Here is a 17,503-nt window from a genome sequence, read left to right as displayed (position 1 = left end):
ATTTATTAATCTTGATTTAGTGCTTCATTGGCCAGATTGTCCAGTTCAAATTTCAATTCATTAAAGATTCTAGATGTCTTCTGAGAGCTGGTATTGAAAAGGAATGTTTCCTTAATGAAATATTATTTGTGTCTGTCAAGAAAGCAGGGCTTTGAACTGTACACAGAATGGTTTTGTTCACAGTCTTGTTGTGGTTAAAAAGGCTACTGGAGTAAAGGGCATCTAACAAAACCACTGTTAATTACTGTGACAGGGATAATTCTTTCCTTAAATGCCTGTCACTTTGTAGAACGGATGCTTTTTTTTTTTTTGCTTTGTTCAACATCTCTTAAAATGAGTAAGAAGTAATTATAATTCTGCAGAAAGTACAGGTACTGTTCAGTATCTAAGATTTAGAGAAGAAAATAAAACAGATTTCTTCCTTTTAAACAGACAACTAATAAAGTGCTGTGCTTTATTTAGGTTTCTATAGCTTTTTGAAGGTCTCCAGGTGACACATAGGCACAAAAAATTCTGTTGCCTGTTTTACTGAAGGTAACATAGTGTGGAACAGTTTTACATCATTTCACAAGGAGTGATTATTGCCTGTTTTGTTGCATGACTAGCACTGAGGTGAGTTAATTAGGACTTCCAGCATTCAGCTCAGAATCTTCCCCCCTTGAAGGAAAAAAGTGAAAGAATGATGGAGGGGTAGACATGGATGGAATTATTTGAATGACAATGATTAGTTAATAGTTACTCATATTTCTATTTGTGCAGACACACTGAAATTATTTTTAAAAGAACGAGTGGTTAGACCCAGAGGTCAGTAATAAGCAACACTGAAGGGAGAAAGGGTGAAATGCTTTTTCTTCTTCACATCAGAGTAATTTACTTTAACTTGTGATGTCAGGAGAACAGCTCCCTTATTGTGTATTTGTTATTTTTCCTTTTTGGTTCCTCTGACCAAGTCAGAATTATTCTTAGACTTTTGAAATTATGTCTTTGTGCTTGAACTGAACTGAATCACAACAAAGTGGATATTGTGCAGCAAAGATCTTCAGTGTTTGGCCATTGTGATAGAGGAAATGAATCCATTTCATTGAGTTTCTGCTGTCAGCACTTGGTGGTTTTGCCCTGGTCTCCACATGGACAAATGTTGTGGTCCACCAAACTGGATCTGTTTTCTATTTGTGCTATACTAAAGACTAGTTAGTAAATTTGCTTCTTGCTACATATATATATATTTTTTTTTTTAATGTAATTTTTAAGTAGATAAGCTTTTAAATCTTGAAACTTAAGTTTCCAGGATCCCATAAAATGTCTTGCATGATCTTTAAGTTATGTTTGTCTAATTTAAGCTCCTTGCTTCTTGCCCTATCCCCTGTGGGCACGAAGAACGCTTATTGCAACAACCTTTTACATAGTTGAAGTCTGTTATCATATCTTTTCACAGTCTTCTCTTTTTTAGACTAAACAAACCAATTTCTTTCAGTAGAACATACTTTCTAGACTTCTGATCCCATTTGTTAAGCTCCTCTGTACTTTCTCCAGTTGATCCGCCTCTTTTGTGATTAAGTTAGAGTAAAAAATGACATCCACAAATATAAAGAAAATAATTCAAGAATATGAGTACTTATGAGAGAATTGTGATCATTTGATCACAGAGGGTAAGAAAAGTCTTCTGAACTTTTAAAGTCATAGCTACCCAGTCTTGAACTAAGGTAATTTTTGAATTTTCTACTGGATTTGGAAAGGATCTCTATTTCCGCAGTTACATGTTCTCATTGAATATGTGTACAATTTATGAAAATGAAAGTAATTTTTAGATTGAGAATAGATGCAAAACCATGCATTTACCTTGCAGATGATAATAATTTTAAATATACTGTGATCAGATAGCTAGGAATGAATGCTACTTATGTGCAGGTATATTTATAGAAGAATACGTGGACTAAATATTATTGTATGTATTTTTGATTTATTATATATACTGCATTGTATATATGCTCTGCATTCCTAAAATAAATGGGAAAAAATTCCTGTGACTCATATGATCCAACACTGTTGAGGTTCACAGAACTTTTTTGTGTGAACAAAAATAACCAAAATGCTTTAAGCAAAGTTTTTTGTTGTTTCAGCAAAGATAACTGTGCTACTTTTTTCTTTGCTAATCTGTATTTCTCAATGACTATATAGATGTAGAGATAATAATTTCTGTACTTCTCATCAGAGATTCCATAAGAGAGTTGCTGTAATGAACCTTCATGTTCCTGTTAGAGTGTATACAAGCATTCTTCATTGTTCTTAATAGAACCACAGGAAAAAGTAAGGACAGACATGAAAAAACTGCGTGTGGTAATGAATTACCTCTGTTATTCTCAGAGATATCTGAGGTAATTTTATTTACCTGTGTAAGTATATACTGAAATTTTATGAAAACTCACATCTGCATTGAAACTTACCTGAGGTGACAATGTTCACTTTTATCCAGGGGATCTGGAATGTTCCTGGTAATATTTTGTGAGTTTTAAATGCTGAGGTGTTTTCCTTTGTTGTCAAGTAGTTAAAGCTTAAGAGGTAACCTGAATTAGAAATTGCCTCAATATGTGCAAGTTTTCAGTTTTGGTTAAACAACAGATGGTTTGCTGAAAACCTGAACTGCGTCCTGAAGCTGCCTATGTCAGTCTATTTTGTTAGTTTATGTCCCAAAAGGGCTTTGGGACCTTGTTTTGAGAAAACTCAGTGCAGAGTGTTATTAATGTACAAGCTTTCATGGGAGAGAAAAGTCACAGGACACCAAGGATACCACGTTGCTCGGTGATGGAAGAGTGGTTTACTCTTCCCCCAGCATGTATAGCCTTCAGAATTGTATTTGGTTGAGGGACGTGATTTCAGAAGTATAACAAAGAGCCAAACCACAGCACACTGTACTTGTCTCCTAAAATATTTATGAATTTTAAGACCAAGAAGGGCCATTAGATAAATAACTCTCTTCTCTGAATATGAACTTTATATGCTATCCATCTCCAAAGCTCAGTAACTTGATGGAGGTAAATATTTTAGAAGATGCGCAGATTCAAGATGCCCATGAGCTCAAGCATTTTCTTAAGCCATAATGATGGCTTATTCTAATGATTTGTCCTCCCATATGCTAAAAATCTACCAAAACCATGTATATTATTCTACCTCTTATGTGTCTTTGGCTTTTTCATCACTTTCGTGAACCAGTCTTAGTAACTACTACTATTTTTCTCTTGTGGAAAGTTCTTAAAAATTAGGTCATCAAGTCATCAAATCACCTTGATATCTTAAGTGAACTAAAATGTTTCAGTCTCCTGCTGTATATCTTTCTATCTTCTGAATCCATTATCTTTGCACCTTTACTCATTCCCCCACACCCATAACAGCTTCTCTAAAATCTGGATGTCAGAATTGGATGATGTATTTCAACACGAGCCTTACAAATGCCATTTACAAATTAAAAATCCCCTTGTGACTCACACATTCTTTCCCCCTTCTAATTCTCTTGGTTTTTGGATGGCCACCAAGCCCTATGAGACAGGAAGGAATTACTCATACCACCTCTGACAAGCATCCAGCAAATGCCTACATATGGGTGTCTGCAAACCCCCAGAGGGAGCACAAGTGATTCAGAACAAATCAGGAGTAAATCCTTGTGTTAAAGGGTATCTTGATCCCAGAATTGCTCAAGCATTTTAGAAATCACCCATTCTATTTCCCCTTCATGTGCCTTTCTTATGCTTTTCAGGTGCATCTTCTCGGCTTTTGTTCACAGCTTTTGCTCATATCTGGGATATTTCACATATAGTCAGTTAAAAATTACTCCATCATGGGAGGCATTACCAGAACAGGTTGGCTTCTGAGAATGGATGAATCGCTGAGGAATTCCAGAGGCCTGCCTTTAATGTCTTGATCAGAGATATAATGGTCTCCAAAGTGCAGGAATTCTTGAAGCTGGGAAGTATTTTGCTAATGTGCCTTGAACCTGGATTTTAATTAGCAGTTATGCCTTTTGACCATCAAGTAGGAGAGTTTTGGCAGTAGACTTTGAGTGTTATCAGTTGTTTTTATTTGACAGTGATAGAGCTGTACTTTGTTGAAAGTATGTAATGTTGAGAGGGGTGGTAATGTATACATATTTTCATGTTTGAGAGAATTTTACTGGTGAAACATGCTTGTAAGTGAGTGTTTAGGTAATGGTGAAGTGCAGCAATTGCAATAGTGTCAATCTGGGATGTTTCTGAGATCTTCCCTTTAATTTTCTATTCTTGTCTTCTGTTTTGATGGTATTTTTGTAATCTGTTTTATAACAGCTCAGATCCTGCAGCCAAGAAGGCAGAAACTCCCTAATAAGACTGCTTGTACACTGGTACTATGAGCTGTCAGCCAAACTACAGAACAGGAACCTCAGTGAGTTTAGCAGAGTTAATCACAGCCTATCAACAGGGAGCTGCAGATGGGCATCTGGCCTCAGGGTGGAAAACACATGGTTCCAGTTGGAGATGGCTGTTGGAAGTTTGAAGGCTGGAAAAGGTGGATTTGGAAAGTCTATCTGGATTTAGCTGTCATTGAGACTGCTCTAACTGCTGGTGGTCAGCCAGGTTCTTCTGAAACTTCTTTTGATTTCCTTTTGTGCTTTTAGTAGTTTTTCTCCAGTGTTCCTTGAGGTAAATATGTGCTCTGATTGCATTCTCTAACATGCATTTTTAATTTCAGCTATGCAATTTATGGTGATCTCATGTCAGAAATTTGAGTGCTATTGAAAGGCAAGAGTCAGTGCCTCTTTTTTTCTAGTAAGACAATTTTGAATGTGGTACTTTTCTAGCAAATTTTAAGTGCTGCATTCAGCATGGATGTGATAGTGGCTTAAGATGTTTGTATCCAGGATACTTCCTTATTTTTCAAGGCCTAAGCAAATCATAGAGCTGCAGTGGACCCTGACTGAGCTCATCATTCTGTCCTGTGATAGGATCAACTTCTACCAATTCCATGTATATGTTGATCTGCTTCTTAAAACCTGTAGCTTGATCCAATGTTTTATTCTCCTTATCTTTGAAGGCTACTGGGAAATTTGAATCTCCCCGCCTGCAGGTTAAGGTCCTCACTTGTTTTCCTGAGAATCATGCCACAAAAAAAAAAAAAAGTGTTCTCTTTCTTTCTGCAACAACCTTTAAATCATGGAAGTTTGCTATCACACTTGAAAAAAATAATTCTGTTTTACCTAACCTGAGGAAACAAGGTTTATTCAACATTTTCTCACAGATCTTTTTTTACTGACTTGTAATATTCTAGTTGTTCTGCTTTGGAGGTTCTCCACTTTCTACTGTTTTCTTTTTTTCTTGAAGCATGATTTCCTTCAATATGGTGTTTCACAAGCACTGAACAGAGTAATATGATTATCTTACAAACCCATCCATCACATAGTATTTGTCTATATCCATCACACTGTAATGTTTGCCTTATTTACAAAAACATGATACTCTTCACTCATAATCGATGTGTGATGCAGAATAAAGTCAGGTATAGTTTTCTGCAGAAGAAATCATTTATTTTCCTCATTGTTTTGAGCATATGATTACTCCTATTTTAATGCAGAGATTTCTACCAGTCCTTTGTACTTCGTGCTTTTGTCCTGTTGTTTTCCCATGTGCTACCTCCAGTTTGCCAAGGTAATTTGGAATTCTTATTCTGTACTCTCCTGCCATTTATTTCAGTCTGACTAACAGAGTAGTCTGGCCTTTCCTCTGTTCTTCTAATGCATAAAAATGTCATCTACAAATGAATAACAATTAATAAAAGAAATACTCCAGATCACAACCCATTTGTGAGGAATACATATAACTGGATTCTGGACAGACACTATGGAGCCTTATTCAGTATCAGCTTCCATTGTAGCAGTGAACTCTGACAGTTCTTTTCTGAGACTGATTTTCTGAAATCATCTGAACTATATATTCCTAGCTGACTTATTATGTGTCAATGTAGGCAATATTGAAAACATTTGTGAAGTTGGGCAACACACATTGACAGAGAGTAGAGAAATGACTCTTATCTGATTTTATAAATGGTCATTAGTTTTTCCTCTGCAAAATCCAGAGCTCTTCCCACTTCCTAGATAGAATTCCTGGCTTTTAGAAGATGTTCTTAATGTACCCTGTATTATCACCTTTAATGTTCACCTGGAATATGACTGTTGTGCAATATCAAGCAACAACAAAAAATTAAACATGTTACATGTTTATTACATGTTTAATAAACATTATTACAAGTGTTTAGTGAATATTTTGTCTGAAAACTCACATTACTTCTAGCTCAGGACTAAGCCTTTCAGCAATTCAGAATATTCACATGAGAAACAAAAGCACTTCACATTTAGAAACTACAAGAGAACATGCAATTTTTGTCTTGCAGGAAAGTGCTAAACTGTTCCACTTGCTTTTAGAGCGTGTGGCAGATAACACAGCTATTCCCATTCTAAAATGTGGCTAGAGATATGCAGGACAAGAGACTAAGATACCTTGGTTGACCCTTCTGATTATAAAATGGGTGACTCTTCATACTATAGAGCATGGATGGTATTGGGGTATGAGGGAGAAAACCAAGGATCACAGATACATACAAATTAATTAAAGAATTGTATAACTAGGTTGTGCTTTGCAGGAAAAAGTGGTACACAGGCTGAAAACATATTTTCTCTTTTTTTTTGTCAAAATACTGGTATCAAAGAACAGTATAATAATTTAGCACACCAGCTGTTGGCTGTACTGAGGTTTTAGTTTTACAGACTTCAGTGCAGAAAATTCAGTTCAAAAACCACCACACAGCTCCTTGAAAAATGTATGATAGCAGGAATCATGCAGGTACTGAAGATCCAAACCTGATGTTATAACTGGAATAAAAATAGAGGCTTACATTAATTTTTTTTAATAAAATTTGATAGTATTTTGAGTGCATGAGAGTAATTTGCAATATTTTTAGCTTCTTAGGCTCTTTATAATAGTTGTGGGAGTTTTCTTTAGTAGAATTCTACCCCTTCCCATTCTGGCTCAAATAAAATGGGAAGCTAAAAATACAAGAGTTTCATTCAAAGTCTGTGGGAATAAGATGGCCATGACATGCCTATAACTCTCTCTGAAAATGCTTTTAGTCTCTGGAGAGATCATATTGAGATGGTTGTGAGTAATACATTGTGGGAGTTTTTCCCTTTAACACAGCTGTTGTTTTAATCATGTGCCAAGGACTTAAAACAATTGTGATTTATCAGCTAGGGAAACAGAAACTTGATGTCATACTCCTTGCCAGATTTTGTAAGATTGGATCAGTATTTTTGTCTATTTTTATTTGTCATGAGGAAAAAATATCCTTTCTGTTTTGTTACGTTGTCTAAAATTAGAAACATTGGATCAGGGTAAAAGTAAACTTTGCACATGGTATCAAAATCCTGAAATAGTAGATGAAGCACCAAATTAAATTTTAAGATAATAATAAAAAATTCAAAATTATTTGCTTGAGTAGAAAATGTAATTTAATGTTTATAGATTTATGAAGTTAAATAGTGGCTTTTAAAATATATCTCATTCTTTCTCAGTATATAAGTTCATGCATTATTATACTGGTGAGATGGCAGCAGGCTTGTTATCCTCATGCCCGTTCTCCTAATTTTTCATTTTTCCTGTTACTATATGGAAAGGTTTAAGAAGAGCTTGGTATCAGCCATTTGGCTGGAATTACCTGCTCATGTGAGCAGGAACAGTTGTACCTAAGTGAAGACAAGAAGATTCCCCTGGAAAGCAAACACAGCTTGTACGCTCCATGACACGGCTGAAGGACATAACATGGAGTATACAAATTTTAACCTCTCCTCCTCTCCCATTCATCAGTGGTTCTGTGGTTGATGTGTGTCAATGCTCTCAGGCATGTGGTGTGATTGTTGGGACTGTCCTGGGCAGGGCCAGGAGCTGGACTTGATTATCCTTGCAGGTCCCTGCTAATTCAGGATATTTCATAATCTTTCCTAGGGAGGTATGCAGAAAAAAGAGGACTTCCTCACTGGATGCAAATGAAGCATGTTTTACAGCCTTCTAGACTCTTTTCCTTACTGACATGTTACTAATGTTTTCTTTGTTTAAAACCAGAAAGAAGATTAATCTTCTCAGCAGTGCTGAGTAGTTGCTAAGAGAACACAAATTCCAAATCCAAAGGCCATTTCTGAGAGTAGTTAAACTGTGAATTTGAGTATCTGTGCTTATAAAGGATTTAGACATAACCTTATGTTCTTCTCTGAAGCTGTTAGGAAAAAGTATGATTTTAAAACCAATAAGTGCAGTTTTATTGGGGCACTTTAACTTAAAATTGGTGTTACTTTTTATTTGACATTCAACATTTGTTTTTACTGGGTAAGCCTATGTAATGTCCAAGTGCTTTTATTTTTTCTTTTTAATGTAATTTTTCCTAAGGTTTTGCTTTTCATTTTCAGTCTTGTTTGACACCTTAAGGTGTGGATAAAGTCTACAATTTAGCTTTACTTTCCTTCCTTCTTATCCTTTCATGTATGAAAATTTTCCTAATTTCTCTCTCAGATCAGCATGTTTTCCCATCTCTTGAAGTCATGTTGATTAAAATAAACAAAAAATTATGATAAATATTAAATGCATTATCTTTTCCGTAGACTTACAGGAAATCTGAAAGGCTAAACAATGATACTTGCAATCTAAAGAAGTATGTCCACCACACAGAGATCTTTCTGTTTTTAGCAGCCAGATTTTACACTCTTTATTCTGTGAAGTCAATCAGGCACTTTGAGTGAACAGTGTATTGTCTAAGGTGCAGATCATGTGCATGAAAACAGACTAATTATGCTAACATTTAAATGGTAAATTCATGATAAAACTCGTCAAAAGGAAAAATATTATTATATGAATGTAGGAACTGTAGCTCTATTACAAATAGGATTATTTTATGTACTATTCTACAGTCCAAGTGTTTATTTCCAAACACTTGTGGTTTGCACAAGTAAACACAGATTCATAGCCAAGGAGAAGGTTATCACCCACATAAGCATAGCAAAAATAGGATGGCTGTCCTGATGACATTGATTACACTTGATTTGTGGTTTTTGCATGCAGTCACTTCAGTCACTTTTTTTTTAACCTTTGAACACTATAAAAGTCAGCCAATCCAGCAAAGGTGGTTAGCATGATTTCAACTTCGACCAAAGTGGGATTTATCTCCTCATTTTAGAGAGATCTAAATGATGTTCTGAATTATTTGCTGATTTCAAAGCCTGCACTCATTCACCATGTGAATTTACCTTTTAACTTCATCAGGAAGACAATGAGCTATTCTTTCAAAGTACTTCTTTGTTTTTAAAAAAAGTAATTAAAATTAATCTTTATCTCATGGTATTTCCAAAGTTGCCTAATGAACAAGGCAGGTGATTGAAGTCAGGCGCTACACTTGTTCACTGCTGCTTAGTGTGATTCAATATAAGTGCATTTTCTTAAAAATATGGCTTTCTTTTTTGGCTCCTTTTCTCTGTAGATACTGCATATGTGGTTGAGGCTCTTTTCTTTCTGACTTGATTTTTTTTTATTTCCTTACATGTGAAAGGTTTTGAACCAGATATAGAACAGTCTGTATCCTACCAGAGGAACTGAAAATTAAAGTGTTCTCTCATGCTGGGTTGAGATGGTGGTTCAGTTGTACCTGTTTACTGCATTGGTAGAGCAAAGCAAATGGATACAGACCTTTCCAGTATTATTTTGTTCTATCTGGTAGACCTAAAAAATAATAGTTCTGTCTATTTGAGACGGGGCATAGTCAGTTGTTCCCCTAGTAACAAGTTTAGAGTCTGGCTACTTATTTTGATGAGATCCCAGTTATGCAGCATTAGAGAGCAGATGCTTCTGGTGTAATCTGATAGTAATTTTTACTCTATTTTCTAATTTGTAGTCAAGGATAGATGATTTGATGAGACCAAGGCCTCTGTGAAACCTCCACCCTACTTTACCTCAAGCTGATCCCTTGACCTCAAAGAAAGAACAAACAGTTCTGCAGTAACTTTTTTTTTTTAACGTGTGTGGTGTACCTTAGTTATATTCAGATTAATACAGAGAACCAATGAGATTGTTTTAAAGAGGGTTTTTCATCCTTGCTAACCTTTGTCAATGGTTGGCAAATAATTTTATAGCAGATTTAAGCACACTTTTGTTAAAAGCAAATTGGAATAGATGCTTTTTGGCACTAATAAGTGCTAAAGAGAGTAAGAAATGAGGAAGAGGAGCTCTGAAGGAGAAGATCCCAGTAACAATCTTGGTTTCAGCGTGTGGTAATTTTAGAATTTGTCATGTCAGAAAGTTTTTGCACAAAGCAGTAGACATGCAGCTGGAATTAGTGACTGATTTATCCCCGAGGTACAATTAATTATTTGAGGATTTTCGCTTCTGTTCTATGTTGTTGTTTGTTTCTTTACTGGAACTGACTGTCATAGATAAAATCTTTTTAATTTTGTAAACCTCATTTTGTGCAGTCTGTTGGTTAAACATCAGCACAGGCACACAAAACCAGATGGTGTTGTATTTCTCAGCCTGAGAGCAAGGAAGTCAAGGCACTTGTTCATATTAATAGATCCTCTTTTGTGGCTGCTTTAATTGCTCACTATTTTAATTAGTCTACAGAAGTTTTAATTTAAAGAATTTGCAAATAAATGTGTGGCGTAGGGACGTTAGTTTCAAAATCTGTATCGACACTTTTACGAGAGGTTATGATGGTAACCCTACTTTTTTCCCCAAGATATTATAGTAATTTTTGTTATGTCTGTGTATAGCTGTGTCCTTACTTTCCCTCTGGTTTTACAGGGCACAATGACTACATGTGTCCTGCTACTAACCAGTGCACCATTGACAAGAACAGAAGGAAGAGTTGCCAGGCCTGCCGACTGAGAAAATGCTACGAAGTGGGGATGATGAAAGGTGGTATGTACACAGCCGTCATCAAATCTTCAGCATTGCTGTCTGCCTTCCTGCCTTTTAGCTTCATTGGGCAGCTGCTATGGTTTCTAATTAAAGGAGGGAGCTACTGATTTTATTGAGTTGAAGTCTATTAAATCAAAATTATTTTATTAAATAAAAAACGGAAAGCTCTGGAATATCATGTTATCTTGTCCAGATTTGCATGAAAAATAAGAGGACCATTGATTTCAACAGAATTAGAATTCCTCTGTTATTATTTTTAATTCAGTGTGGTTTTGGTCTCTCATGGTAGGCTTCAGATCCTGATGAATGAAATTTAACCCAAGATTTTGCAGCATTTTGCAGTTCAGTGGGAAGAGCATTGGTAGTCTCAAATCAGTCCATATTATTAAATAAACTTCTGGATATGTGATTTTTGTTCTGTGAATCCTGGAAGGGAAACTTAATTTCTCTGCTATGGTACTGTACACGTATTTTAGATGTGAATTAATTTAACTCAACAATATTAAAGGCTTACTCATTTTATAAGAACTGTGATAAATGCCACTTTCCTAGAAGATTTGTAATAATGATGGCTTGTTGTAGCCTGCTAAAAATTTCAAATTGCTTTCATCAGTGAAGAGTAATCAGTAGCTGTATGGAAACCTGTATCTATAGGAAAAACTTAGCAAACTAATAAGTGCACAGGGCAGAAGGGATTCCATGTATTTTGTGTGTAAAGAGCTAGTTAGATTACAGACTGGTTCTTCCTTTCTTTGGCACACCTAATGCTTACTTATGCCCCAGAAAGTCTGGTGCAAGAGAGAAGAGGAACTCACCATGTTGGTCCTTTCCTCAACAAATCATTTGTAAGTCCAGCAAAGGTAGACCAAGTCTGAGAATCTTAGGAGAAAAAGAGAAAGGCTAAAGGAAAAATGATCAGTTGTTGCTGCACTTGAGATTGGGTCTACATTTTTCTCAACTCGAGGATTAGGAAAGAACTGAGACTGATTTTATTGATCTCAATTGTGGGATGCAAGCAGGAGGAGGATGTAAAATCTGCTTTTTCTTCTAGAAGTTAAGACAGCGGTTGATTTTTTTTCATGAGATTTTATGTATTGATCTGAACATCCTGGTTTATATGGCTAGAACTTTTCAAAGTGTATGTAGTTAATATCACAGGTATGATCCAGAATAAATAGGGGTTCAAGAAAGGCACACTAAAAGCAGGGAATCCATACATGAATATGCCATGCAGATTTAGCTTTGACCTTTGTACACATGGCAGATCACAGCTAGGATTTATAATTATGCTTTTTGTTGATGACATTGCATTTTTCATTTGGCACATTTGCATCCATACTTACGTGTATTTAATTAATGATCCACTCTACCAGTGTTATGTTTTTCGTATGTCTTCTCTAGGATGCAGGTTCTAATAGGTTTTGACCATTCCATAAGTAACTGTTTTACTCTCATAAAAACTGGGAAGATTTCTCAACCAGCATTGTTTTAGATTAAAAAAGTCCAAAAGAAATACTGCAATTCTGTCCAAATTTTCTTTCAAATATAAATGTTCTGGAATCATTATTTCATATAGTGGTTCTCACCTGAGAAAAGTAGTCTGGATTTCATCCTTTCCTTTCCTTTTACAATGCTGTAAGATTTTTATAGTCACTCTAGGAACTGGCAGTTCAAAAATAGTCAGTGTTGTGGTGTTTTGTTTGTCGGTGTTTATTGTTTTGTTGCTGTTGTTTTTCTTCTTTTAAGAAACTAAACTCACAGTTTATAAACAAGGAGATCAGGATCAGCATAAATTGTATCTGCTCTTATAGTACTACTAATAATGCATGAAGTTCATCACTGGTTCATAGGCAAGAGTTTTAAAATATTTATTTTATGAAGTCTTGGAAAAAAATCTCAAGATCCCTCAGTTACAAGTAATAAATCTGTCATGCCTGCAGATGACTTCAAGGAAGGTAAAATTAATGTACATGAAGTAAAACATAAAAAGCTTTTCTGGAGTCATCACTGATCCCCTACTGGCCACATGAATGTGTGGGGAAGAAAAACTTTTCTAAATTCTTCTAAATCTAAACCTAAACTCTTCTAAATCTAGACCTTTATAATTGTCACATTTCTCACAGATGAAGATAAAGGTTAAGTAAATATTCTTATCATGCCATATGGCTTAACTTTAAGTGATAATGTTTAAATGTTTTTGATTTTTAAATTTTTTTTCTGAAGAGACCTGTGAAGATTTTCTCTTTTAATAGATAAAATAGAACTTTTCTTCAACATACTAAAATGATGTAGCTCTGTGATTTCCCCAAGATTCGCAATGTTCTCCAATAACTCCTAGTTCTTGTGATTGGATCTTTTAATTTAAAAAAATCACTTTATGTTCATTTTGAAGGATTTGCCTTTTTTCAAGGCACTAATTCTATCATACACTTGAATATTTGTTTGTGTCTTATCTCACTTTTATCTCTGTCTCCACAATTTGCTTATGATGATACAACCTTTAGATATAGCAGAAAACACATGTAATCTTTCTTTCCCCCAAATGTAATCCCAGTTTTTATTCTACACTAAATTAGCTGAGGTTTCTCAGTAAATTTTAAAAGTTGCCTACTTGTGACTTTTATCTGCCATTTAAGTGATATGAGTAATAACTGATATAAAATATGGACTTTCAGTAAATATTGTGGAAGGTAGGCAAAATCTTCATTAAATATCTCTGGTTAATTCTAAACATATGATATAGAATATGGCTGCTGAAGTTTTCCTCACAGAAGGTCACTTAATGCAGACTGAAGATGTTCCTATATATTATTTTTAGTAGAGTGGACACAACTGAAATATGTTTTAGAGGCTTCATGCAGAAAAAAATGCAGGCTTCAAGTGGCCCTTGAACTGTGTGGAAGGAACATTTACTGATGAGTTCCTCTTATGAGATCCTGTGGAAATTTTATTGATTTTTTTTTTCTTCCCTGTTCTTGGGTCTTTTAAAAACTTCTTTCAGTACTGAAGAGTTATTTTTTTTTCTCTCCTCTTGTGTTTGCAAGTGTTTCCTTCTGCATCTGTTACTGTGCTGCTTCAAGAGACAATTAGACTGCAAGAATCTCTGCTGATGCAGTGGGCATCTGAGGCATAATTTAAAGCTGTTATATTTTGTCCAAATACTTCATTCTCTCTTTCTGAATAAACCCTTAAAATTATGAGTTATTAATTAGTCTGTGCTCCCCTGTTTGTACATAAGTCTAAAGTGGGCACATTGAATAAGGTCCTTGCCATGTCCCTTTTACTTCTGTTCTGTAGCATGGAGGAGAAGCCTTGTTTTTGTTTGCAATTTCCTGATCCTTTTTTGAAGCTTGTTTCTGTCCTGGTTGGGGGAAGTGTACGCCAACTTTCACATGATGCAGGGTGCCAGCTTTCAAATGGAGTTGTTACAGCAGTTGCAACCCTGAAGCTCCAAACATATGTTAAGTGCCAGTGACCCCGGCTCCCATACAGATCTTGTTTTCTGTTTCTCCATTGTTTGAAGAGCTTTCTGGTGACTTGGGCCCAAAGACCCTAATTTTATGAAACAAAAAGCACCTTGCTTTATTGTTTTTAATAATTATTTTATAGTGTGGTAAGTGAATGAGGGTTTCTAGTAATTAGCATGCTGCATTCTTCCCCTCCTTTCAATGTGTGACAAGATAGATTTGTCATTAAGTGCTGCGTGGATAAGAGCAAATGGGGTCCTAGTGGGATTCGTGGCTATGGCAAAAAAATGCCATAATGTTGAATGCCAGATACCTAAAGGAAAATCCATTATTTGTCTGATAGTCCATGTTTAACCACGCTGATACCTATGTAATTCTTTCAATTCTCGAATGATGATGGCTTCCTAGCATCAAATCATAGGAAATGTGACCATCAAGGATTTGAGTGCTCATGTGCTACATTCAGATGGTGACTTTGTATATGACATGGGGTATTTACTGTCTTTGAACAGCCTGAAATCTCAGGTTGTAGAGAGAAGATTCTGTGTACTGTTTGTTGCGATAATGAAATTAGAGTGTTACAGCACATTTGAAGCCTACATCCTGCAGTGTTACCCTCACAAATTGCCTAAGAACGCTTCAGAAATTACTGTGATACAGCCCAGGGAGTGAAACTCTGCTGGCTGTAACAGGGTGCTAAAACCACATGCCATTAGACTGTAGACACATTAACTCCTAGAGACTGGAGTCTCTAGGCTTCAGTTTTTCTCTCACATTCTTTTGAAATGGTTATCCACCTCTAAGCCAGTCTGGTTCAGTGCAACAGTCTTGCTGGAGTTTAAGATAAATTTCTACAGGGAAAATGAAAAAATGAATTTTTCATTCTGTCAGAGAAGGACCTTGCTGATTTTTGTCTTTAAATTGAGATCCATACTTCCTTGCTGAATTCTATATTTATTAATGAAAAAAGGCCTATTATTCATGAAATATGATTATTAAAATAATTATCAAAAGCAGAAGTAAATTGATGTCTGACGCAACCACTGGATGGGCTCAAGGTCTTCTAGATTTTCATGTACTTATCTTTTAATTAGCTATTATATTTAAAAGACAAAATTAGTGAATGAAAGGAAATGGATTGTGGATGTGAAATGATTCTGGTTTGTTTAAGGAGAACCTCAATGGTGCTTATTAGACATACTGTTCTGTACTCAGCCAAATAACTGTAGGTGGGGCCTGATAAATGTATGAGGAAATGTACTCTTTAAAGTTGGAATTGTTGGGCTGAAATCATGTACTCCTGCACATTTGAAGCAAAGTTTTGTGAGTTTACAGCAGTTTTCTGGGAAATGAAATTAGATTTTTTAGTGAAGTATTTTTTCTGCTCTTTGCACACATGCAAAGGGGATCACTGCCATTAAATTGTCACAAAGTACAATATTCCTGTGTTCTGCCCCCAAAATTAAAGAGATCATTATTGTGAACATCTTTGCCAAAGATGGTTTATCTTCTTATTCCACTTCATAAAATGGTCTGCGCTAGAATGAAATCTGGGAAGTCTTTTGTTGAGCCACCTGCTCAAAGCAGAATGAGCAGTGAATTTATACATAATTAAGACTTTTTGCAGCCAGGTGGAAATGGGACGAAATGGGACAAATTGTCTTATGCTTAGTTATATGCTATAAGTGGATATGTAAAAAAAAAAAAAAAGAAGAATTAATGCAGAATTTTTAATGTTTAACTCTTGAACACTTGTTTGAAATTTTAAAGCTGATTATAGTTGTGTATTAGTTTACATTGGCTTTTTGGCCTTTTCATACTTTTTCATTACTTGAGTAATTCCTAGAGTACTAGAGCTATAAGAGAGCTCAAGAGGGACTTTTTATAAGATAATTTAGTGGTAGGACAGGGGCTAATGGCTTCAAACTGGAAGAGGGTAAGTTTGGATGAGAAAATTCTTTTCTCTGAAGGTGGTAGAGAGACACTGAAACAGGTTGCTCAGAAATGTTGCCCTATCCCTGGAAATGTTCAAGGCCAACTTGGATGGGGCTCTGAGCAACCTGGTCTAATGAAAGGTGTCTTTGACCATGGCAAGGAGGTTGGAACTAGATGATCTTTTAGATCCTCTCCAACCCAAAACTGTCCACAATTCTGATTGTATGGTTCTGGCTCTTCTCTTGGTTAGACATTTACAGTTCAGTTCTAGCGCTCAGTCCTGGTATCAGGCCAAACACCTGCAATACAAAATTTCTAAAATGTAGCAATTAAAATTTCTTACTGTCTTTGAGATTTATACCAATGGACTCATTGTCCTAAAATGACTGGCTTTCCCAAATAATGGTTGATGTAAAGGTGGAGAATGTTCCTCAAAAGGCTTTCTTGTGATCCCTGAAATGTCTAAAGGCTCATTGTAAATATTGTCTAGGAATGGGGCAGTTGCTATACTTACTGTAACCAAAACTTGGTATGAGTTTATCAGGAGTGTTGACACTGAAAGGGATTAATTTGAATAATGGATTAATTGAACTTCTCTTGTTTCACTTCTACATGTCCTAAGATGCTCTTTAGGTGTGCTATGTGCTATGACTGCCAAAGACTGAATACAAAAATACAGATTAGGATGAAATATGCCTTGCACCTTCATCTTTAATTTAATAGATCATTGTTTCTCAAACTGTGCATTATGAATAGTCATTAGAGACCCCAAATGACGTTTGCCTGCTTTTTAACAGCTATTTTTTGTAACTGGTCTTTAAGACTTTACATGAAAGACCAGTTTTATGATCTGCATTTTAGTCAGTAGGATTTCTGGGGCACTGAGATATGTAGTGTGACTTGGCCAATGAGCAAACTGGTAGCAGAGCCAGGAGTTGAACCAGAATATCTGAATCTAAACCACCACTGTGACTTCTATCTCCAATAGAAGGGGGCCCTGTTTATAGAGGAGAAATAAGCTCCAATTTGGAAAAGGATAAGAGATATTTTTTGAAAAAAAACTCTCATAAATAGACGTACAGTACTCAGGAGTCAAAAAGACTGTAACATCCAGGTGCACAGACT

At 35.7% G+C, this 17,503-nt stretch overlaps 1 protein-coding gene across 1 annotated transcript in view; it reads left to right on the top strand.

Moving 5' to 3' along the window:
* ESR1 (estrogen receptor 1) overlaps positions 1–17,503 on the top strand; it is a 101,158-nt gene that overhangs the window by 33,107 nt on the left and 50,548 nt on the right. The window contains exon 3 of the mRNA XM_005420121.2: positions 10,860–10,976. Within this exon, the coding sequence (XP_005420178.1) occupies positions 10,860–10,976 (117 nt within the window). The remainder of the gene's footprint in view (positions 1–10,859; positions 10,977–17,503) is intronic.

This window comes from Geospiza fortis, unplaced genomic scaffold (genome assembly GCF_000277835.1).
Source record: "Geospiza fortis unplaced genomic scaffold, GeoFor_1.0 scaffold162, whole genome shotgun sequence".
NCBI lineage: Eukaryota > Metazoa > Chordata > Aves > Passeriformes > Thraupidae > Geospiza > Geospiza fortis.
This window is presented reverse-complemented; position numbering and strand designations above follow the sequence as displayed.